General features: G+C 47.4%; 1 protein-coding gene across 4 annotated transcripts in view; it reads left to right on the top strand.

Moving 5' to 3' along the window:
• The window catches only part of Zfyve1 (zinc finger FYVE-type containing 1), a 54959-nt gene extending 31014 nt beyond the window's left edge, over positions 1-23945 (top strand). For all 4 annotated transcript variants that reach the window (XM_036206238.1, XM_036206237.1, XM_036206240.1 and 1 more), the window contains exons 5-12: positions 8935-9041; positions 11875-11983; positions 12433-12530; positions 12624-12741; positions 16279-16449; positions 17551-17731; positions 18294-18407; positions 22382-23945. In XM_036206238.1, coding sequence (XP_036062131.1) covers positions 8935-9041; positions 11875-11983; positions 12433-12530; positions 12624-12741; positions 16279-16449; positions 17551-17731; positions 18294-18407; positions 22382-22614 — 1131 coding nt within the window. In that variant the 3' untranslated portion in view covers positions 22615-23945. The remainder of the gene's footprint in view (positions 1-8934; positions 9042-11874; positions 11984-12432; positions 12531-12623; positions 12742-16278; positions 16450-17550; positions 17732-18293; positions 18408-22381) is intronic.
• The last annotated feature ends 888 nt before the right edge of the window (positions 23946-24833 follow it).

Genomic DNA, 24833 nt, shown 5'->3' with positions numbered 1-24833 from the left:
GTGGAACAGTTGATAAAGGGGGAGGAGCTTGTAGCTCAGTAGACTGCTCGCCTAGCAGTTGGTTTTGTTTTTAGGCTTTTATTTTTTAATTACACATATGCATATGAATAAGTGCAGGTGCCTCTGGAGGCCATAAGGAGGCACTGGATCACTTGGTGCTAGAGTTACAGGCAATTGTGAGCCCCTTGTTGTGGGTGTTGGGAACCAAACTTGGGTCCCGTACAAGAGCAGTACCCGCTGTTGAGACAGGGCCTCATATAGCTCAGGCTGCTCTCAAATTTGCTGTTTGCTGACGCTGATCCTGTCTCTCCTTCCTGCCTCTAACTCCCAAGTGCTGGTTTATAGGGTGTGCCATCAAGCCTGGGTGTGTTGGTCTTTGTGTGTGTGTGTGTGTGTGTGTGTGTGTGTGTGTGTGTACGTGTGTACGTGTACTGTCTTTTGGGCCTTATCTGGGCAGGTGATCTCTGCATTGTGTATTGTCTCTGTATTCCAGAAGTGTACTGCTCTTGTTGGCTCCCCGCTGTCAAGCTGCTCAGTGCTGTATATTTATACTCTTAACAGTGATCATCATTCATGAAGTTTCATGTAGTTGAGTATGTAATCCTATTTAAATAGTCTGGTTTTTTTTTTTTTTTTTTTTCTGTTTTGTCTTTTTCCATCAATGCTTTGACTTCAACATAATCTTTTCTTGTTTGTTTTTTGAGTTAGAACCAGGGTTTCTCTCTGTAGCCCTGGCTGTCCTAGAACTTGCTCTGTAGACCAGGCTGGTCTCAAACTCAGAGATCCACCTGCCTCTGCCTCTTGAGTGCTGGGACTAAAGGCGTGCGCCCACCACCGCCCGGCTTCAACATAATCTTTTCTCTTCATCTACATACTGTAATCTACTGTTCTTTGTACTAAGCTCATCAGCTCATTCTTTTGAGTGTCCCACTTCTTTTCTGCTGTGTGCTTTGTGTGCACTGTGCTGCTGCTGCCTGCAGGCCCAGGGCAGTGGGTGGTAGGAAGGGAGCAGGGTCTTGAGGCAGTGCTCGCATTGGACCTCTTGCAGAGACAAGGGGAATGTTGGCCAAGAGATTGGAACTAGGCTGACGCTCCCCAGTGACTCAGCAGTTGGACTTGTGGACCTAGGAAAGGGTGGGAAGGATAGATAGGAGTTTGCCATAAAGCTGGGTGGGTCCTGGCTATCACCCTCTGGCTTTGCTTGGCGCAGTGGGGCACAGTGTGGACAATAAGTGAGTTCCTAGTCTTAGAGTTTTTGTTTTGAGAGTCTTCCTCTGTAGCCCAGGCTAGCTTTTGTCTCTCTATCCTCTTGCCTTAGCTCCTTCACCCTAGTGCTGGGATTACAGGTGTATACCACCACAGCTGGCTAGTTTGCGTACACTGTGAATTGTGTTCCCTAAGCTGTTCTTAAGGCTCTTCTGCAGATTCATATGTAGAAATGAAAAGTTGACCTGTTTGGTCTCCAGGGTTCACATGGTAGAAGGACAGAACCAAGGCTTGCAGTCTGTCCCGACCTCCATACGTATGCTGCGGCACGTACATCACCTCCCCATAAACACACATCTAATTTAAAAACTTCACTATCTCCATTCTCGCTCTTCTGCAGTACTGTGACCCGGTCTCTAGGTTTCCTGAAAACAATTTCCTTGCTTTTTTGAAAAACATCTTGCTGGGCGGTGGTGGCACACACCTTCAATCCAAGCACTGGGAGGCAGAGGCAGGCAGAATCTCTGTGAGAGGCCAGCCTGGTCTATAGAGCAAGTTCCAAGATACAGAGAAACCCTGTCTCAAAAAAACCAAACCAAACAAAGAAAAAATCTTAGTGTGGTAGTGCATGCATGTAATCATAGTACACTGGAGGCAGAGGCAGGAGGGTCACCACAAACTCAAGGCCAATTTGGTCTATATAGTGGGTTCCAGGCCAGCCTAGGCTACAGAGTGAGACCCTATCTCTAAAACCTTTTTTTTTTTTTAAGACACAAAAATTTCTCTTTGAATAATTTATGGAGTATTTGTTATTAAATTTGTGGCTAGAATGTACTTATTTATCCAGCTCAACATATCCTTATTGTGACCTTAAGTACTGCAAACAGTCTCAAAAGAGGCTGAGTTTATGCCATGCTGTGCAAAGGACTGTAACTGGTTGCCAGGAATTTTGAGGTGACTTGGCTGGAGCAGGCTAATAAAGCACTTTCTAGCTCTTCCCCAAAGGAGCCCAACCCAATGTTTTGCTGAGATCATCCTGGAGACACCAAGTGCTGGGAGCAGTGGTGAGTGCTCAGGGACTTACTTCTCTTAGGAGTTCTGGATGTCCTACCCAAGGTGGATTTGTGAGACACCTGTGAAGAAAATGGTGCACTGTGTTCCTTTTTAAAATTTATATCATCATCATCATCATCATCACTATTACTGAGACAGGGTTTCTCTATTATATAACTCTGGCTGTCCTGGAACTTGTTCTGTAGACCAGGCTGGCCTTGAACTCACAGAGATCCACCTGCTGCTGCCTCCTCTGAGTGATGGGATTAAAGACATCTGCCACCGTATCTAGCTTGCTTTTGACTTTTTATGAAGACCTCATCATACTGTGGATATGCCTGGTCAACCTTGCTGAAGCATTTGTCATTAGAGTGGGCTTGAACTTATTAATGTCAATTGGACTGTGTGAGGCAACCCAGCAAGGTTTGTGTAGATTCTTTGTGGTCTCCTTGCTTTCTCCAGGGTGGGGAGAGGATTTCTCTGGCGTGAGCAGGGAAATATGACTATTATCAGACAGAAGTAGATCAGAGAATTTCTTTATAGTTGATGCTGAGTCAGGCAAGTTTTGGGGAGATTAGGTTAGAGTTCCTATGAGATGGAAGAGAAATTCTAGTTTCTATTTCTTTCTGTTTTCTGGAGACAGTCTTACGTAACTGGCTGGTCTTGAACTTGTGACCCCCTGCCTCTTGTCTCTCCTAGTGCTAGGCTTCCCAGCATGTGCCGTCACACACCATGTGAGAATTATGCTTTAAAGCATTTTCATGAATTCTTTGACAATTTCATACACATATAAATGTATTTTGACCATATTTACCCTCATTACTGTCTTGTCCTCCTCTCCTTCTCACTACGCCCCCTTCGACTTCCCTCCCCCTTCCCCTCCCCCTCTCCCCTCCCCCTCCCACATCTCCACTCCCTACTCAGTGTACTTAGTGACTTGTGAATTCTAAGTTTCTGGAGCTTGCTTTGGGAGCTGTAAGCCAGAAACCAAGACATTATTTTTCATAATATCACAATACTAGTCTGTGTCTGACTTCCCCCTATTAACTGTGCGTCTTGGTGACCTTTTTATAAAGCTATAATGCGTAGCTAACCCTTTAACAGTAATTAATGTCCAGTGCGGTTCATGCCTATAAGATGAGCACTTAGCAGACGGAAGTGAGAATGGTGCTGGCGTAAGGTCAACGGGTAGCTGCTGTTCTTTTTCTTTTCTTTTTTGGGGGCGGGAGGGCAGTGTGGCGGTTTGAATAAGAATGGCCTACCTAGGCTCATATTTGGATGCTCGGTCATTAGGGAGAGGTCATACTTGACAGGAATTAGGAGGTCTGGCCTTGCTGGAGGAAGTGTGCCATTGGGGCTGGCTTTGGGGTTTCAAATGCTCAAGCCAGACCCAGTGTGTCTCTCTCCCTGCTGCCTGCTGATCCAGATGTAGAACTCTCAGCTCCTTCTCCAGCACCATGTCTGCCTGTGTGCTGCCATGCTTCCTGCCATGATGATAATGGACTGAACCTCTGAACTGTAAGCCAGCCCCGATTAAATGTCTTCCTTTGGAAGAGTCGCCTGGTCCTGGTGTCTCTTCACAGCAATGGAACAGTGACTAAGACAGACATGGTCACACTCTGTAGCCCTGGCTGGTCTGGAACTTGCCCTATAGACTAGGCTAGCTTCTAATAATCCGGAAACCGTCCCACCTTTGCTGGGGCTAAAGTATGTGCTGCAGCTCCTGGCCTTCCTCCATGTTCTTTTTGGTTTGGGTGGCCCTAGCACACCTTAGGCAGGTACTCTCACTGTTCATTACTGAATGGGAAAGATGGCTTTGGAAATGTGACTTGGGAGGAGGAGGAGGAGGAAGTAGTGGGAGTATGGGCTGGTCGAGACTTGCACAAGTATCAGTGATGTCTGCTGCCACTAGTGGCTTGTCCAATGGTGCCTGGAAATGGTTCCCTGTTCACAGGATAACTTTCCCTGTCATGTGGACACGTGATGCTCTCCAGGCCCAGTACCATTCTCTGGTTGTGATAACTGCCCCTTTACGTGAGGTCCACTGTAGCACCAGCCTAGATACCCGTAAGGTGCCTCACGGATGCCCAAGTCCCAGTCCAGTAGGGGAGTCAATATTGAATGAAAGGGGAATTGAAAATGGAATTAACTGTGGATATCTGTACTTACCAGTCTCAATAATTTTGAGATGCACTTTCAGGTTGAAGCCGAGTAGGTGTCAAGCGATACCTTCTTTAGCCTCCGATCCTTGAATGTAGGAACTCTGACTTTCCAATTCCATCACATTAGCAAGCATCTGTTAAATATTCATGAAGTTATTGCTGGAGGGTGGCAGCATCGAAGAATGTCCATTTGGAGCCAGACTTTCCACTGCCAGCTCCTGATAACTGGGGCTAACCTTAAAGGTACAATAGAAAGGGCCCTGCTGTTGCCAAGGCAACTAAAGTTCAAGATCATCTGGTCTCCAGGCAACCAGGTCTCCAATTTTGCCTCAAATACTTTCACAGGCACTCTCAAGAGAAGCCCTTCCCTGCCTTTCCCTTGTAGCTTGAGACCTGAGGAGGAGCAGAGACCAAGAACCATGGAATGATGTGAGGTTTGGGAATGGTTTTTAGTGCTGGGGACTGAGGACCTCATGCCTGTACATCCCCAGGCCTGGGTTTGGGAGTTTTGACCTGGCTGAGCCAATGCGTCAGGTAGTAGGTTACGTCTATACTAGAAAAAATTACAGTGGAAGGAGGATAGGTTTTCTCTAGCCTCATGTCTAAAGTATGCTACCTTTGATTTTTTTTAATTACTATTCTATCCCATACACTCTGTTTCTAAGTCCTCCTGAAGCATGTCGGGGCCGGACATGTTCCCATCGGCTTATAACGTGGGAAGGAAGTAGCACACTTGCGCTCTTACCCAGCCTCTGAAGGGCTAGCCTGGTCTGAGTGAGAGTTCTCTCTGACGTCATAAGAAGTCACTGTTGCCTTTGACGATGTAAGCCAGCAGTTTGTTGGGGTCAGAGGATGCTGCATTTAAGGGCATGAGTACCATGGGAAAAAGCCACAGTTTGTCTCAGGAAAAGCTGAGAGACACTTTAAAAGGATCGTGTTGTTGTGTTTTGTTTTGAAACAGCCTCACTATGTAGCCCTGGCTGGTCTGGAACTCAGATTCGCCTGCCTCTGCCTCAGGAGTCCCGGTTTAAAGGCGTGCGCCACCACTAGCATTTCTATAGAGAACTTTTCAAAGTAGTGAACTGAGCTACTTGGGATGATAGGATAGAAAGTGTTCTGTTGGTGTTACTGGGTGACAAGTCCCTCCTCGGAATAAAACCCACGTATTGATTTCATGCCAGCTAGATTTGATGCTGTCTGTCTTCAAGGAAACAAGTATTGCCAGAGCACGGTGGCATCCTTTGTGCTGGGGCTTGGGAGGTGGTAGGGGAGGATCAAGGAGTTCAGGTTAGCCTTGGCCACAGAGTGAGTTTGAGGCCAGCCTGGGCTACATGAGACTGTCTGAGAACAAATATAAATTAGATTTTGGGCTATCTGTTGCAAAACCTCCAAGGCTAAAGTATTGCTATATGCCTTCTGTAGCGTATTCCATGTTCCTTGACTGTCCTTCTATTGTATTTTCTGTGACACTTCATTAGATATAGAAACAGTTTCTTGCAGGTAAGTGTTCACCTGCAGATGCCAGCAGCCATGAAGACCAGTAAAGAGAGCTGGTATTTTACCTTGTTTTGTTTGAATCAGGGTCTCATTAGCCCAGGCTGGCCTCAAACCCACTATATAGATAAGGATGACCTTGAATTCCTTGTTCTTGTTCTCTGCCTGCACCTTTTTTTTCCTTTAGATTTATTTATTTATTATGTATACAGTGTTCTGCCTGCATAAACCAGAAGACATGGCCTGCACACCAGAAGAGGGCGCCAGATCTCATTATGGATGGTTGTGAGCCACCGTGTGGTTGCTGGGAATTGAATTCAGGACCTTTAGAAGAGCAGCCAGTGCTCTTAACCCCTGAGCCATCTTTCCAGGAGTTGGGATTCTAAGCATACAGTCTGAGAAAGGTTCTTAGGTCCTTTGCGTTGTCTGGTTTAGGCGGTGAGACTGACTTAGGAAGGGAGGAAAACAATCCCATCATCAAAACCAATGACAAGGATGTCAACAGCCGCTAACATGGTTCTTAGTGTTGTTTGTAAAATCTAGTGAGGAAAGTGGTGCAGGCATGACCCATCCTAAAAAAGGAAACCGATACAGTGCAGAGCTGTCAGCCACACACTGAAATGGCTTTACAGGCCTTGGGTTTGGTTGTGCAAAATTTCCTTTTTTTTTTTTTAAATGAGGGTTCTCTAAAGGAACAGAACTGATGAACATGTGTACACACACACACACACACACACACACACACACACACACTCTTGAATTTATTCTAGCGGCTTACAGGTTGTGATTTGAGTAGTCCAACAATGGCTGTCTCGCACGGAAAGGTCAAGGATCTGGTAGTTGCTCAGTCCACAAGACTGGATGTCTGGGCTGTCCAGTCTGGGGCTGGAGTCCCGGAAGCTCTAGAGAGCTGCGGTTTTCAGTCCACACTGGAATCCTGGAGAGGTGGGTTCTAACTCCAGTGAAGGAATGGCTCAGGGCAGGATAGGTGAACTTGCCCGTAAGAGTGAGGACAAGCAGGCAAAAAGCAAAAGCTCCCTTCTCCCAGGTCCTTTTGTGTGGGCTGCCACCAGAGCGTGTGGCCCAGATTTAGGGTGGGTCATCTGACCTCAAACCCAACCAAGAAGAATCTCACCCAGATGTGTCCAGCTGCATGGGTTTTAGTTAATTCCAGATGTAGTCAGTTGACAGTCACAATGAGCCATCACACTTTTATCCTATATCTTGTTGGTTTTTAAAATATAAAATTAACTGGAGAGATGGCTCAGCAGTTAAGAGCACTTGCTGCTCTTCCAGAGGGCCTGGGTTCAATTCCTAGCACCCACATGACGGCTTACAACTATCTTTAACTCAGTCCCAGGGGACCTAGCACCCTCTTCTAAGTGTCCTCAGACACCAGGCACACAGTGATGCACAGGCATAGATTTAGACAAAACACCCATACACATAAAATAAAAAAATTAAAAAAAAACAAACTTCCTAAATCTTTTGGTAGCTTTTTTTTTTTTTTTTTTTTTTTTGGAGCCAAGGATCGAACCCAGGGCCTTGTGAGCTCTACCACTGAGCTAAATCCCCAACCCCTCTTTTGGTAACTTAATAAGATGATGTTTGTCCATTTTCCCATAGTTATCCTCAAGTTAGTTATGTCAACAATGTTTGAGAAACACAGCCTTTAGAGTTATCAAAAGTTTGGCCATTTAAAGGAATAAAACTTGCGTGGGCCTATGAGATAAAGGCTGGGGCAGGGCCAGGACCGAGAAAGAGGGGGGTGGGGGTTGATGCTGGTCACTTCACCCCCCAGGAGACCTGGTTGATTGCCTTGAGGACCCGTGCTAGGGTTTGGAGGAGATGTGTAGTGTCTGTGATCCAACCTGGGAGAAACGTGAAATATCCAGTGTTCTGCTTTAGCCTGCCTAGTACCTAGTTCAGGTGTCTGGTGCAGTTGGTGCTCCCGAGAAGACTGAAGAGGTGGCCTTCAGTGGTTGGGAAGGCCAGAGTGAAAGAGGCGAGACCAGAAGCCGGGCGGTGGCGGTGGCACACCTTCAATCCCAGCACTCAGAGGCAGAGGCAGGCGGATCTCTGTGAGTTCGAGGCCAGCCTGGGCTACAGCGTGAGTTCTAGAACAGCCAGGACTGTTACACAGAGAAACCCTGTCTCAAAACCAAACAACAACAACAACTGCTCACCCTGTCCTCCAGCTCTCACCTCCACTTTCCGTGTCTTCCACTGAAAGGCTAACTGCACATGCTTTGTTTCCTACTGGCTCCCTCTTCTTCCCTGTGTAGTGCCTGGCCGCTCCAGCTTGGAATGCTGCAGTTAGAAACACCATCAGAAAGCGCTGGAGGGCAGCCATTATTATTTGTGTCATTAAGCTGAAGACACAGAGTTATAGTGGAATCGATTTGAAATGGAAGGCACTGCATAATGTTCTCTCTGCTTCTCAAGCACTTGATTCTTTCATTTCAGTGTTTGGCCATTTGCTGACTTTTAGGTTAATAGAGCTGAGGAATGACGGGGAAATACTATGGCATCCTTACTGTTTTTTTCTTACAGATTCATTTTTTCCTGTGTTCAGATAGTTCTGTGGCCTAGTAACATCGGTGGGGGAGCCAGTGGTTAGAAAGGGGAGGAAGCCTAGGACACTCCCAGCTCGCTTCTTGGCTCCTACCCGAGTCCTTTCCCAAAGGAAGTGAGCATCCATATCTGTGATGGCTTCAAGTAAAATGCTGCGTATGGGAGAGATGCTTGTGATTTCTAAGGCAACTAAGGGATGAGAGTAACCATTTACTTGTGACCTCTCAGACAATGGGCTGCTTTTTCCAAGGTTTGCTGTGGTGAGATTTGGTGCAGATTGGGGCGGGAAGGAGAGTAAGGAGTTCATGGATGGGGCTCCCTCTTCCACTGCGGTACTTGCAAGAAGTCTGCTAGGAGTGAATGGGCCACCCTACAAAGGCAGGCGAGGAAGAGCCAGAGCCTATGCTTCTGAAGGTTTTCACAGATCACCTTTTCTCCTTGGCAGGCACTGAGCGACCGCTTCAGCGGTGAAATCCCTGATGACCAGATGGCGTACAGTTCATTTTTTCCAGATGAGTACTTCACCTGCTCCTCGCTCTGCCTCAGCTGTGGGTAAGTGAGAGCAGCCATATTTATCCATCCATCCATCCATCCTTCAGCTTGGAACCAGGGTCTGAGAGTGTTGCCTCTGACTTGGGTGTGTGGCCCAGTCACCTGATTGCTAGTCAAATTATAGAATCTGATGGGTTGGGCTGGCAGGGTGGCCCAGCAAGTAAAAAGGTTCCTGCTGCTCAGCCTGAAGACCTGGGTTTGATCCCTAGGACCCACGTGGTGGAGAGAGAACTGACTCCCACAAGTTTCCTCTGATCTCTGCTCATGTGGGGTGAGAGAGAGAGAGAGAGAGAGAGAGAGAGAGAGAGAGAGAGAGTGTGTGTGTGAGAGAGAGAGAGAGAGAGAGAGAGAGAGAGAGAGAGAGAGTGTGTGTGTGTGTGTGTGTGTGTGTGTGTGTGTGTGTGTGAGAGAGAGAGAAGAAAATAAATTCCCAGGGGTAAGGCCTCTCATGTACATTTCTGACAAGCTCCAGGTCTGGAGACCACCCTTTGAGGCAGTAAGGACTTTAGAGAGAATACATGTCAGGAGAAATTGCCTGAAGACTGCTGTAGACTCGAGTGGTTGGCTTCTGGTGGAGGCAGGACCCTGGGTTGCCTGCGTTCCTCCGATTCTTCAACCATGCATCTGAGTGCTGGTTGTTTTTCATACTGTTCTATTCATCTAGCGAGTACCTAAGTCCTAGTACGTCCAGTGTCCCCATCCTCACTCCCAGCTGGCTCAGAGCACTGTGACGAGTGCTGGTCCTGGGGGAGGTTTTCTTTATAAGGACAAATCCATCTTTAGAACACAGTAGGATTTTCTAAGGAAACACTCAGAATTGAGGCCAAGCCCCCCAGGCAGTTTTGCAGGTGTACCCTTGGCAGTGGTGTATTTACAAGAATCCTGGAGGTATTCTGAAGTGTACCTTTAAAGCTGAGAACATTGGGATAGAAGAATTCTCCATCTTGAACCTGTAGCACCTTTAGATTTTTTGTTTGTTTGTTTTTTCCCCCCAAGACAGAGTTTCTCTGTAGCTTTGGTGCCTGTCCTGGAACTAGCTCTGTAGACCAGGCCGGCCTCGAACTCACAGAGATCTGCCTGGCCCTGCCTCCGGAGTGCTGGGATTAAAGGCGTACGCCGCCACCACCCGTCGCACCTTTAGTTTTTAAATTACAGGCTCTGGATCAGTAGTTCTGGATGGGGCCTGAGACAAGCCTGTGTCTTCAACAAGTTTCTGGGTGATGCTGCTGCTGCTGGTCTGTGGACCCCACTTGGTCGCAGAGGGATTAGAGCAGTGACTCAGAAATGTTAGTATGAATCAGAGGAACTGAGTGTGCTAAACTGATTGGTTAGTCCCGTTTCAGATGTAGTAGATCTGCAAAGAACCCGCCAGTTGGTGGATTTGAGAACTTCCCAGGTGATAGTGACTTTGCTTCTGGAGACCTTACCTTGAGGATTGTTGTATCATTTTAAGCTGTGGAATGCAATTCAACCACAGTCTTATTCCTTGCCCGATGGATCCTGTGGTCTAAACACAGTGTCAAGGCTAGGCTCCAGTCTTCTCGACCTGTAGACATTCTTCCAAATTCTCCTCACCTCTGAATTGTTTTGCTTCTGTCAGGGTTACCAGCTATTCTATATCCTCCACTCCCAGCTCGCTTCTTGGCTCCTACCCGAGTCTGGTTCTTTCCCAAAGTAAGTGAGCATCAGTATCTGCAATGGAAAGGGGCCCTTTACAGGAGGAGACCCGAACCCTTTCTTTTATGAATGGCCTTTGGCCCTGGGCTCTACACCCCATCTGAGGGCTATAGAAGCATTTCTGACCTGGGTGGAAAGCTCTTGAAATTTACAGTGGAGAGTTCCATGGCAAAGGAAGGAGGGAGAGAGAGGTATTAGTTGCCCGTGTAACTTGACCATTTTACTCTGCCTGAGTCCAGCAGGAGAGGCTTAAGCACTGTTGGGTGATCACCTTTCATTCTGAACATCTGCAGGATTTCTAGAATTTTCTGATACCACAGTGAAACCCTAAAGTGCTGATCTCTTTTTTTCTGCCCTGTCAGCGTGGCAGAGTTTGCTGTTGTTTACTTTAAAGTGTTTGTGGCTCATCATTAAGCTTCCCTTGGAGACATTGCCAGATTTGGGGGCTGGCTTTTCATTTTTACATTTTTACAGCCATATGGTTTAACTTTACTGACTTAGTTGCTTTTCTGTCGCTGTGAAGAGACACCACGACCAAGGCAACTCACAAAAGAAAGCATTTAATATGGGGACTCAGGGTTCCAGAAGGTTTGGAGCCTGTGATACCATGATGAGAAGCATGGCAATGGCCAGGCAGGCATGGTGCTGGAGAGAGAGAGAGAACAAACACACTAACTGAGAATGGTGTGGGGTTTTCAAACCTCAAAGGCCGTCCTAGTGACATAACCTGCTCCAACAAGGCCACGCCTCCTAATCCTTCCTAAACAGTTACACCGCCTGGGGACCAGGCATTCAGACATGCGACCATATTAGTACCATTCTCATTTAAACTACCACATGTCCATTTCATCCTTTTTGTGTTTTTAATTTCTTGAGATCTGCTGCTCAGCTTTCACCTCTAGTCAAGCTGGTGTCTTCTGCCTCTTCTGTTTTCACTGAGGAACCAGGTTGATGTTTCTCTTCCCCATCCCCCCATTCTGGCCGATGGTTACTTGCTGTGTGTTGTGATTGACCATGAGTATTGCAGAGGGGCTTGTGTGTGGGTAACCCACTTCCTGTGTGTGGGAACTAGGTCTGGTTTTTGGCCCTGTGCCTCTTCAGATCCAGACCCTTCTTTGTTGGTGGCATTGTCTTCCTTGTCCTCTCTCTCCTTTAGGGTTGGGTGTAAGAACAGCATGAACCATGGCAAGGAAGGAGTGCCTCACGAAGCCAAGAGCCGCTGTAGGTACTCACACCAGTATGACAACCGAGTTTACACCTGTAAGGTGAGTCTGCTGAGCCGCTCCTTCCTCCAACAGGGAAAGTTCCAGAAACCCTGTGGACAGCCCAAATGAGAACGTAGTGAGCTTACACCTCATTCTGGGGCCTCTTCTCTGTTGTTTGAACTTCCTTATCTCTCCTTGTGTTGAGCTCATGGTTAAGGATCATCTGTTCACTTCTGAGCACAACTGCTTCTCAGGAAACCAATTTAGATGGATTGGCATATTGGCGTCTGTGACAGGCATATAGTTTAGAGCATAGTTTTGGGTCCCAGACTCGTTCACAGTTCCTTCTCATGGAAAGGCATTCACTGGCTTCTTAGAGAATTAACCTTCTGAGGTGCTAAACTCAAGGCATTGTATTCCTCAGCTGGGGTGATTTGTGGGGTAGGGGTGTGAGGAGGTCATGGGTCCAGTGTACCTAGAAAAAACTGTCAGAATACTCCCTATTTCAGGCCTGCTATGAGAGAGGCAAGGAAGTCAGCGTGGTGCCCAAAACATCTGCCTCCACTGACTCTCCCTGGATGGGGCTTGCAAAATATGCCTGGTCTGGGTGAGTTGAACAACAGCTAGCAGGGTTTGGGTGTTTGTTTTTGTAGCACCTGGCAGAGTGACCCTGTTGACTTGCCACCTTGCCTCCTTGTAGGTACGTGATCGAATGTCCTAACTGTGGTGTGGTCTATCGGAGCCGGCAGTACTGGTTTGGGAACCAAGATCCTGTGGATACGGTGGTGCGGACCGAGATTGTACACGTGTGGCCGGGAGTAAGAACCGTTCACTGGTTTCCTCCTGTCTCTTGTCCTGTTCGGTTATCATGGGTTTGTGTCTAGAGAGGTGGAGCTTGCTTCCAGTCGGAAAGTCAGCCATGAATTTCAGCACACTAGTGGTTTAGAAAGGCACATCTGCAGAACCCATCCTTTTCAGCCCTCTGCTTCTTATTTTCTCGTTGCATAAATAATAAGGAACACAAGCTTGGGTGAAGGAGATGAAAATTAGTCTGTTTTCTCTACTAGGAAATAAAACTTCGCTTGATATGTTCTTACTCATTTTCATAGATGTCTTTACTCTTTATTTATGTAGAGATGAGTCCTCATTTTGTCCAGGCTGGCCTTGAGCCTTCTAAGTAGCTGAGACTAGAGGCATGCTCCAGCATTCCTTGATCAGTTATATTTACATGCCATTTCCCTGTCTTTTTCTCATGCTACTTTATTTGACTCAGTACTATAGTTTGATTTAGCATTCTCCCTATTTTTTTTAAAAGATTTTATTTATTTATTATGGACATTGGGGTTTTGTCTGCATGTATGTTTGTTTATATGAGGATGCCAGATCCCCTAGAATTGGAGTTACAGAGAGTTGTGAGCTGCCGCTGCCATGTGGTTGCTGGGAATTGAACCCAGGTCCTTTGGAAGAGCAGCCAGTGCTCGTAACCTCTGAGCCATTTCTCCAGCCCCATGTTCTTATTTTTGACATTTATTCATTTTATGGTTTTTTTCTTAATTAAAATGCTTTAGTAACTCTCTGCATATGGGAAAGCTATTTCTATGTTCTGGGAGATTGTGGGTGCATGCACATGTTCGTGTGTGCGTGTGCGTGTGCGTGTGTGTGTGTGTGTGTAGTTAGGAGTTTTCCTGTCTGGCCCACTCAGGACAAATCTCTCTTACCCGCCAGTCCCACAGTCGCTCAGACCCAACCAAGAAAGCACACAGAAACTTACATTGTTTAGAAACTGTATGGCCGTGGCAGGCTTCTTGTTATCTGTTTCTTCTATCTTAAATTAACCCATTTTTGTTAGTCTATACTTTGCCACATGGCTTGTGGCTTACCAGTGTCTTTACATGTTGCTTTTCATGGCGGCAGCTGGCAGTGTCTCTCTCCAGTCTTCTATTTCCCAGAATTCTCTTCTCTCTTCTCCCGCCTATGCTTCCTGCCTGGCCACTGGCCAATCAGAACTTTATTTACACAGCGCGATATCCACAGCATGTGTGTGTGTACATGCACATGTGCTCATGCTACAGCATGCATGTGGAGATCAGAGGACAACTTGTGGAAGGTGGTTCTCCCTTCCTACCATGTGGGTCTCAGGGATTGGGCTCAGGTTGTCAGGTTTGGCAGCAAATACCTTTACCTGCTGAGCCATCTTCCAGTGTGGGAAGTTTCAGTGAAGTACACTCTAAGAAGAGGAAGGTTTCTCTTGAGAGAGGGTCTCATGTATTGTCCAGGCTGGCCTTCAGCTTGTAAGCCTCCTGGCTTCACCTCCCATGTGCTGTGAGGGCAGGTGTGTCCCATTCATCAGCTTAAAAGTAGGGTTACTGTCAGCCTCTCTTGCTGTCTTCCACTTTGACTGTTGAAATTGGGGTGTTGGAAAACCAGACCTATGTATGTAGGAAACAGTGATATAACTCTTTCCTCCTGTGCCTGTCACTACTCACAGTTGTTTGTGGTGGAGTACTCTGTTCCAAGCTCCTTGGGAGGCGGAGACAGGAGGATGGTTTGAGCCCAGAAGTTTGAGTCCAGCTTGGGGTGACGTTAGAAAGGCCTTGTCTCAGATAAAATCAAATCACTACTCATATTTATAATTACTCATGAATTGTAACAAATTGAACATGACTAATTATCTTGGAGGGCGTTATTTTACTGCATTGTTCTCCTTGCTATGTTATTTAAGCTCACACAGACCATTTAGCCCAGTAGTCATGTTGGTCAGCTTTCTGTTCCTGTAACAAATACGTGAGACGATCAACTTACAAAGAAGAAGGTTTTTTGTTGTTTTTTTTTTTCCGTTCATAGTTTTGTCTTCATGGCTAATTGGCTGGGTTGTTGGGGACTATAGTAAAATAGTACATCATGGTAGGAGTATGTGATAGAGGGAACTCATTTGCCTTGAAGCAAGTGGAATTTTCTGTCCTGCCTGCTAGCTCCCACATAACCACACAGAGACTGATTATTAATTATAAATGCTTTAAATGCTTGACCAGTAGCTTAGGCTTGTTATTAACTAGCTCTTACATCTTAAATTAACCCATATTTCTTTCTAAGTTGTATCATGTAGTCGGTACTTTTCTTCAGTATGGCATATTTATCTTGTTTTCCTTCCCACCTCTCCTGTCTACTCCACCCTCCGTCATCCCAGAGAGCGCTCTCCCTGTTCACAAGGCCTGCCTCACCTCTTCCTGTCTAGCTGTTGGCCATTTAGCTCTTCATTAAAACAGTGACAGCAACACATCTTCACAGTGTACAGAAATATTGTTCCACAACATATGTGACGCCTCAAGGCTAGGGATCAAGAGAGCAGAGACCGGCATTCCATAGTCCTTCAAGAGCAGAGACCAGCATTCCATAGTCCTTCAAGAGCAGAGACCAGCATTCCATAGTCCCCTTCAAGAGCATGTTCCTAATGATCTAAAACTCAGTGGGTCTCACCTTTTTCATCTCTAGCGGTGTTCCATAGAGCCAAGCTGGAGAACAAACACATGGGCCTCTGATAGGCAGTCTAGACCCAAACTGCAGTCCAGTCCTTTCTGCACATCCATCTTGGAGCTTTCTAGGATCATGCAGGCACAGAGTTGAGGATTTCTTGCCTTTTTTCCTCACAGAATTTCGGAGCCTTCTGAAATTTGTTACTGTTAGGTGATGCCTTTTTTGGAGTCCACCTCCTTCACTTGGTGGCCTTGATGGTGTAGGCTGTCCCGACTCAAGGATTTAACATGGCTTGGAAAGCAATAAAGTGGTAACTTTAGTTTCTGTCTCATGAAGAGAGCACCTCAGCTGCAGTCCTCTTAGTCCTTGGAGCTTAGTCCTTGCTTTCTGTGTGTTTGTCTGTTCATTCATTATTTGAATATATGTTGTTAAAGTAGTGCATGTCCGGAATTGAGCTAGATACATGGAAAAAGGTAGGTCACCATTCTGAGAGTCCATAGTCCAGCAGGTTTTAGATGCACATTTAATAGCTACTATACTTAGAGAAATAGGATTCTTAGAGATTTACATGTATTAGGGGGACAGGGAAGAAGGATCCCTATCTGAGCTTGGTGTGGGCTTCCTGTGGGATGCGTCACCTTCTGTGCTGTAGGGCAGAGTTAGTCCTGAGTTGAGCACTTGTACATCAGACATTTCGAAAGCCCTGATGAGAGTACATCAGTGCTGACTGGAGCATGTGATACTGCCAAGCACCTGGTGAGATTGCCAATCTGTCTCTCTTCTGCCCTGCTGGTGGTTTACTGTTCTGGTTGGTCCCAGATGTCCCTCTTCTTTTCCTCCCTGCACTCAGAGATTAATGAGCCCCCGTGTTTTCATTGCAGACCGATGCATTTCTGAAGGACAACAACAATGCTGCCCAGCGTCTGTTGGATGGGATGAACTTTATGGCTCAGTCAGTGTCCGAGCTTAGCCTTGGACCCACCAAGGCAGTGACTTCTTGGCTAACTGACCAGATCGCCCCTGCCTACTGGAGACCCAATTCCCAGATCCTGGTATGATGTAGGAGTCCTCTTAAATCCTGACACATAGACCATCCTGATGATGCCACTTTGCCTGGTGCTAAGCTGGTTCCAATAGGGAGGCACAGACATTTTCCCCTCCTGGAGTTAGCTCTGGGAGTCTTGGGAAGGGCTCAGCCTTAGGCCGCTTCTTTGCTTCTGGACTTCTTTTGGGTCCTGTATTTTCTTTGTCATGGGATCAACAATTCTTTAGGGTACCCACAACCTGGAATCAGTTTCTGCCAGAACACTTGTAACAGGAAATAGTCTGCACCTCTCCTTTCTGCATTCAGGGTGTTATTACTACTAGAAAGGGGGGAGTAGTTGATTTTTTTACTCTTTGGAGGCCTGCCACTCTCAGCTCCCAAATAAATACACTGAGACTTACTTATTTTTACTTATGAATGCCCGGCCTTAGCTTGGCTTATTTCTAGCCATCTTTTTAAACTTAAATTATTATGTTTCTTTCTTTTTTTTTTTTTTTTTTTTTGGTTTTTCGAGACAGGGTTTCTCTGTAGCTTTGGAGCCTGTCCTGGACTAGCTCTGTAGACCAGGCTGGCCTCGAACTCACAGAGATCCACCTGCCTCTGCCTCCTGAGTGCTGGGATTAAAGGAGTGTGCCACCACTGCCCAGCGCCTCTGGGCTTTTTACCTTTCTTTATTCTGTGTATCTTTCCTTATTACTCTGGGGGTGGTTGGGTGGCTGGCCCCTGATGTCCTCATCTTCTCCTTTTCTCCCTCTAAATTTCTCCTCCTATTTATTCTTTCTGCCCACCAGTCCCACCTGTTTCTCCTGCCTACCTATTGGCTGTTTAACTCTTTATTAGACCAATCAAGTGTTTTTGGCAGGCAAAGTAACACAGCCTTACAGAGTTAAACAAATGCAACATAAAAGTATGCAACATATCTTTGCATCATTAAATATTCCACAGCATAAATGAATGTAACCCATTTTAAACTAATATTCCACAATAGTGTGGGTCCTGACTGAGCTGGAACCTACCTCCAGGAGTTTGTGGTTGTCCCCTGGGTTATACCCACTCCTCAGCCGAGCAGGTGTGTAGGCCTCTCTGTTTTGTTTTGGACTTGGAATAGAGCTGCAACCAGTGTGCAATATCCTTCAAAGACAACGACACCAAGCATCACTGCCGGGCCTGTGGCGAGGGTTTCTGTGATAGCTGCTCATCCAAGACACGGCCCGTGCCTGAGCGAGGCTGGGGACCTGCACCCGTCCGGGTGTGTGACAGCTGCTACGATGCCAGGAACGTCCAGTTAGGTATGTGGGGTTCAGAGGCTGCCAGGGTGGGAGGGGAGCTCCTCCTTTGCATTTACTGGATATTGGGCACTGGGGGCTGCTGTTCCATCCACACCACTCCTGGGGGCAGTTGCTCCCCTGGCCGAGGCTAGGCATCCCCTGAGCTCCTTCTTAGCCTAGGCCTATGATGCTGGTCCTTGGGGTGGAGGTTTGGGAGGCAGGATTGAACCTGGCCTGGCCTGAGCTCTGAGCTCAGTGGTGCTTCTGAGAGAAAAACATGAGCATATAGCAAGCCAGACATAAGCTTAGATTGAGTCCTCGTACTGTAGAAAGTTCAGGTCTTTCTCCCAGAATCAATGTGTTTGACTTTAAAAATAGGTTATAAATCAGTCCTAGAGAATTAGAGGTAAAGGACTAGAGATGCCTCAGCCAGTTTCAGGGTCCAAGCTGACTGGCCCCACAGGTCACTTACTTTTAGTTACTGTGAGAAATCCAGAAATGTTCCTTCTTCCACTGTGGCCCCTGAGCTCCCATTTGAGAAATGACTTGAGAGGCAACAGCTGTCCCTTGTCATCTTCCACAGATGTGGCCGAGGCGCAGGCAGATGATGAAGGTGGAACACTGATTGCCCGGAAGGTGGGCGAGGCTGTGCAGAATACCTTGGGAGCCGTGGTGACAGCTATTGACATACCACTAGGTGAGCCTGGTGACCCTGTCTTGGTGCAGTGCATGTAGGATGAGGGGTTTCAGGGTGCCCTGACGGTCATTCTGACATGCTTGCTTACCGGATGGAGTTTGGCAGCAAGAAATGAAGGGAATCTTTATTTCCATTTGCCTTTGTGCTGAATCCTTTAGTGGCTTTGTTCCTGGAGGTCATCTGTCACTACCTGATGCTGTACATAAAAACAGGTCCATAAGCCAGGCGGTGGTGGCACACACCTTTAATCCCAGCACTCAGGAGGCAGAGGCAGGTGGATCTCTGAGTTCAAGGCCAGCCTGGTCTACAGAGCGAGATCCAGGACAGGCACCAAAACAACACAGAGAAACCCTGTCTTGGGAAAAAAAAAAAAAAAAAACCAACCCAAAAAACCGCAGGTCCACTCTATATTCTTAAAGTGATATGCATCCAGAGATCAGAAAAATGTATTTCCTTAGCGTCATTGTCTGGAGTCACTGGCTGAATATTGCAGGGCAGCATTTGAACTGATTCGGAAGGTCCAAACTGACCTTGGCTCAGTGGAGCATCCCACTTCCTCTGTGGACTCTCTGGGCCTTCCCCATGGAGTCCCTGGTGTTAGATGGACCTCTGTGGTGTCTCAGGTTTCAAGAGCTAATGTTTTGGGGCAAGAGAAGAGGCTCAGTGGTGGAGAGCACTTGCTGCCATCTCAGAGGACCAAGTTCATGTCCCAAGTAGCACTCCAGTTCTCTTGGGGCTTCCATTTGTCTGTGTAACATGTACACACACACACACACACACACACACAGACACACAGAGCCTTCCATGTGCACCCACATCCACATATGGCTCACACACACGCAAATGAATAAGTAATTCTTAATTAAAAAAAAAAAAAGTTAAATGTATGAAGCCAGGTGCTACAGGCTTTTAATCCCAGCACCCAGGAGACAGAGGCAGACACAGGTGGGTCTCTGACTTTGAGGCCAGTCTGGTCTACATAGCATGTTCTAGGCCAACCAGAGATACATTAAAAAAAAAAAAGAAAGAAAGAAAGAAAAAGAGGAGGCAGAAGCAGCTAAGGCTTTACAGTTTGAAGAGAAAGAAAGTGTGCTTCTGTAATTTGTTGGAGTTGTAGAGTCTGCCTAGATTCAAGGAAGAGGAACAGGAGTGTCAAAGAAGGAAAGCGTGCCAGGGACTCGCTACATTGACTTATTCATTAGCTTTGTGTGCCCACGTGGCATGGCCTGAGTGTGGAGGTCAGAGGACAGCTGTGCAAGTTCCAGGTCCCCAGGCTTGGTGACAAGTGTCTTTATCTTTTTACCTGCTGAGGCATCTCATTGGCCAAGCTGTCGCTAACTCAGCATTTAAGATTCCTGATCACAGCCGGGGGTGGGGTGGGGGGGGGGGGTGGCGGCGGTGGCGGCGGTGCACACCTTTAATCTCAGCACTCGGGAGGCAGAGGCAGGTGGATCTTTGTGAGCTCGAGGCCAGCCTGGGCTACTGAGCGAGGTCTAGGAAAGGCACAAAGCTACACAGAGAAACCCTGTCTCAACCCCCCCCCCCACAAAAAAAAAGGATTCCTGCTCACCAGGAGTGGTGGCCCACACCTTCAGTCCCAGTACTCAGGTGGCAGAGGCAGGTAGAACTCTCTGAGTTTGAGGCCAGCCTGGTCTATAGGGCAGAACAGCCAGAGCTACAGAGAAATCCTGTAGTGAACAGCAAACCACAAAGATCCCCCCTGCTCTGCTGGAGGTGGGGGGGGGTACTTACAACCAGAGAGGGAAGAAGAGAGGAGGAACCAGAGTGGATGGAGGACTTGGCAGGATTGGTGAGGCCTGGGATGTGTTTTGGTTTGTGGTAAGGGAGAGGCCAGGGCTGCTAGAGATACAGAACGGCTTAGATTACACGGGGAGTCCACAAAACATTCTGTCCATGACTCGATGGTATAGGAACAGGTGGGTTCGCCCTGGCTTGAAGCTCAGATTATGTCTGTCCTTGGCCACCCGGGAGGTGGGAGTGGTTTGTTCACCAGATGTTCCCTTGCCGAGCTCCCATCAGGTTGAATTTGGCATGTGTTTTCTTTCTTTTTTCTTATTTAGTTTTTTACTTTTAGATTTACTGCAAGAGCAACAAGTGCTTGTTTGTTTGTTTGTTTGTTTGTTTGTTTTGTGTTTTGTTTTAGAGCTGAGGATGGAACCCAGGACCTTGCGCTTGCTAGGCAAGCGCTCTCCCACTGAGCTAAATCCCCAACTCTGTTTTTTTGTTTGTTTGTTTGGTGTTTTTGTTTTTTTGTTTTTTTTTTTTTTTGAGACAGGGTTTAGCTTTGTGCCTTTCCTGGAACTAGCTTTTTGTAGCCCAGGCTGGCCTCGAACTCACAGAGATCTGCCTGGCTCTGCCTCCCGAGTGCTGGGATTAAAGGCATGTGCCACCACCGCCCGGCTTGGTTTTTTTTTTTTTGAGAAGTGGTTTCTCTGGATAGCCCTGGCTGTCCTGTAACTTATTCTGTAGACCAGGCTGGCTTTGAACTCAGGCCTGCCTCTGCCTCCCGAGTGCGGGGATTAAAGGTTTGCACCACCAAACCTGGCTTACAAGTGTTCTTAACTACAGAGCCAACTCTATAATAGCACAGGTATTTTACTTCTGGCTGTTGATAGCTTTAGAAGGGGTTGTTAACAATGAGTAAGGCCCTGAGAAGTGAAGTCACCTCACCTAATCCCACAGCTACCGTGCTCAGTGGTGCTGGGGTTCCATGAATGTCAGACTACAGAGCCAGAACTTCTTTGTGCTCCCTTCCAGTGGGCTGAGTGCAGTTTCACCTAGAGTCACTTGGAGAGTGTAGATAGAGAAGCATCTGTGCCTCCTTCAACCACAGGTCCTGTGGGCAAGGGTGGAAACCTGGCTTTTGTTTTTTTTTTCCCTGAGACAGGGTTTCTTTGTGTAGTTTTGGTGCCTTTCCTGGAACTCACTCTGTAGCCCAGGCTGGCCTCGAACTCAAAGAGATCCACCTCCCTTTGCTTTCCACATGCTGGGATTAAAGGCATGCGCCACCACTGCCCAGCTTTTTTTTTTTTTGCCTTCGAGACAGGGTTTCTCTGTAGCTTTGGAGGCTGTCCTGGAACTCGCTTTGTAGACCAGGCTGGCCTCGAACTCACAGAGATCCACCTGCCTCTGCCTCCTGAGTGCTGGGATTACAGGTGTGCACCGCCACTGCCCCGCCTACCGCCCAGCTTTTTTAAAAAAATAATGTATCTATTGTGTTTTTGTGGCAGGTGCACACACTTGTATGCATGTGCCATGGCACACATATGTAGGTCCTTCCTCCATGCCAGTCCTGGGGATTGAACTCAGGCTTAGTGGTGGGACTGTTAAAGGCACCTGTGGTTCAAGCTAAGTTTGGCACCCTGAGTTCTGTTCCTGGAACCCATGTAAATAAAGAAGAGAAGGGACTCCCCAAGTTACCTCTGACTTCCACTCAAAGGAGGGCTGGGATGTGGCTCATTTGGGTAGCATTCCTGAAGTCCTAGGTCTAATTCAGTACATAAACTGGGTGCATCGGCCTATACCTATAATCCTAGCACTGGAGAAGTGGAGGCAGGAGGGTCAGAAATAAAGGGCCATCCTCAGCAACAGTGAGTCTGAGGCTACCCTGTGCTCCATGTCTCCTAAAATACATGAATATGGACTGGAGAGATGGCTCAAAGTAAGAGCGCTGGCTGCTCTTCCAGAGGTCCTGAGTTCAATTCCCAGCACCCACATGGTGGCTCACAACCGTCTGTAATGAGATCTGGCGCCCTCTTCTGGCCTGCAGACAGAACACTGTATACATAATAAATACATAAATCTTTAAAAAATACATGAATAAAAATAAACTGAAAAACACAGCACAGTAATGGTTCTGTGTGCAGTTGGGATAACAAGCCAGGAAGGGGCAGAGGGCCCTGGGGCAGGCAGGGTTCCGGTGTCCTAACTACCACGTTCCCTCTCTGATACAGGCCTGGTGAAAGATGCGGCCAGGCCGGCCTACTGGGTGCCCGACCATGAAATCCTGCACTGTCACAACTGCCGGAAAGAGTTCAGTGTCAAGCTCTCCAAGCACCACTGCCGAGCCTGTGGACAGGGCTTCTGTGATGAGTGCTCCCATGACCGCAGGGCTGTCCCTTCTCGAGGCTGGGACCATCCAGTCCGAGTCTGCTTCAACTGCAATAAAAAGCCCGGTGACCTTTAACCCCAGCTCCCTCTCCGACTCCTTCACAATTCCTTAGGTTCTCAGGGTTAGAAACAGAAGTCTCACTGAGGTAGGCCCTTCTGGCACCTGTTGGCTGTGTGCCCTCCCTTCACATCCCCGGGCCACTTTCAGTGCAGGTGAGCCTGGCTGCAGACCAGAAGGCATGAACCACCTCGGCAGAGGACTGAGCAGCTCTCAGTAAGGGGGAACGGACCCAAGTCCATTGCATTTATTTCAGTTAAAGATAATAAATCTATCTACCTATATTTCCATATATCCATATAGAGGAGGTTTGGAGTGACCAAGGCCGCTTCTGCTTTGAAGACTTCGCCCGGTGTGTCCCCAGGTGGCCTTGGGGGCCAGTCTTCCTCATGAGGCCAGCCAGGTTGAGTCACCTTTGCGGCTTCTCCTCCGGCTGGGCAGAGTGTTTCCTGCCTTTCCCCTCCTGCTCCCAGGCTGTGAGGATGGGTGCCTGGGTTTGAACCTCCTCTTGCCTGAAGCAGCCCAGAGGGGTTCCACTAGGCTTTCCCAGCGTGAGTTCTGGTCCTTGGTTCCAGCCTGTTCTAGGCAGATGTCATCCAGCTTGGTGTGTAGAGGGTCAGAGGAGCAGGGCCTGAGACATGAAAATTCAAAATGCAGGTGCTTGAGGCCACTGCAGTTGGGGTGTCCAGGAGGAAGAAGGTCTCCCTGCAAGGATCATCCCTCCTTGATGCTTCTGTCTCCAAGAGGCCATCTCCTCCAACACCTCCCCCTTAGCCCCTGGAGTCCCAGCCCGCTTCTGAGTGTCACACTAGAATTTTTATTACTCCAAGTGTCTTATTCTTTGTTTCCAGACATACAACCCCTCTGTCTATTAGAGGGAGGAAGGGGTCATGAGAAACCTTCCAGGGAAACAGCACGGAATGGACAGTTGGTTGTGTGTTTTTTAAATATATATATATAAATATATTATATATATAAATATTTCAACAGATCATAAGGAAAAAATTCTCTTTAGTTCTTGCAAGAGAAACCAATGAACCAGTGTTTCTCAACAAGAGCTTGGACATACCGATCATGACTGGAAAGACTGTTTTGCTGAACTCCCGTCAGGGTGGAGTTTATCTTCAGAGGCCAAAAAAGAAGAAGTAAAGCAACATCGTTATTGATTGAACTGATGAGTGGGTGGAACCTTGGGGAGGTATGTGGGCAGTCATTTCTGGGCTGTGTATGTGTGTGACGTGAGCCCTGGAGTGGATTGGTCCTTCTTAGACCTGTTCCTCTCTGCCTCCCGAGGCCCCTACTCTAGAACTGTCATCCACTCACCACCATAAAGGAATCTTCCCGCTGAACATGGCTCTGTGTCCACTCTTTCTCCTCTCACATCTCTTTTCTAGTAGATGGATGGTGGCCAGCAGTGCAGAAGACATGACTAAGAAAGGTATGCTTTACGTCCAGTACTTCATCTTATTATTTGGACAGGAGCCATTTTAGAACCTAGGGACCATAAGACCATTTGTATTCACACACACACACTTAAGATGGAAAGTCTGCTTATATGTCAGGCTGGTCTTGAACTCAAGAGCTCAAGTGATCCTTATGCCTCAGCTTCCCAAGTAGCTGGGACTTCAAAAGTGTGTCACCACACTAAGCTTAGAGTGGGTTTTAGCCAACCTCCTAACAGTTGATGGTTTCCCCAGTTCCCGCATCCCAGGTTTCATGTACTCCAAGCTTGAACTCAAACCTCTGATCATCCTTGCCTCAACCTTCCAAGTGCTCAGATAACAGGTGTGCACTACCATGCCTGGTTCACGTGGTGTTGGCCTTCCTGCACACTAGACAAGCACTCTACCAATTGAACTACATCCCTCATCATTTTCCAGGTCAGTATCTAGCATGCTCCATATTAGTTTGCCAAGTGGGACCTGATCTTTATGATTGCTGTAATAGCCTTTCACTTAGAGAAGGCAAATCATGGTCTTGGAATTCTTAGTAGTGACCAGAGGGCGCTGTAAGGTTTTCCTCAGACGGTCCTGGAGCCAGGCCAGAGGAGACTGGCCTGCTGAGTTAGGTCGTTTGTAGCTTGGTAGCAGCTGTTTGGTCCCGGCTTCCCTCTGCCACTGTCAAGGTGTGGTTTGGGCATTACTTTTAATGTGTAACTTGGGTGTTTTAAACAGAGGTCACTGATCTGTGGAGGCAGTGGAGATGTCTGTGGTGCTAGGCCTCAGTGGGTCTTGTAT

Source organism: Onychomys torridus, chromosome 14 (genome assembly GCF_903995425.1).
Source record: "Onychomys torridus chromosome 14, mOncTor1.1, whole genome shotgun sequence".
Classification (NCBI taxonomy): Eukaryota; Metazoa; Chordata; class Mammalia; order Rodentia; family Cricetidae; genus Onychomys; species Onychomys torridus.
Note: the sequence above shows the minus strand (reverse complement) of the source record. Positions and strands in the feature narration are given on the sequence as shown.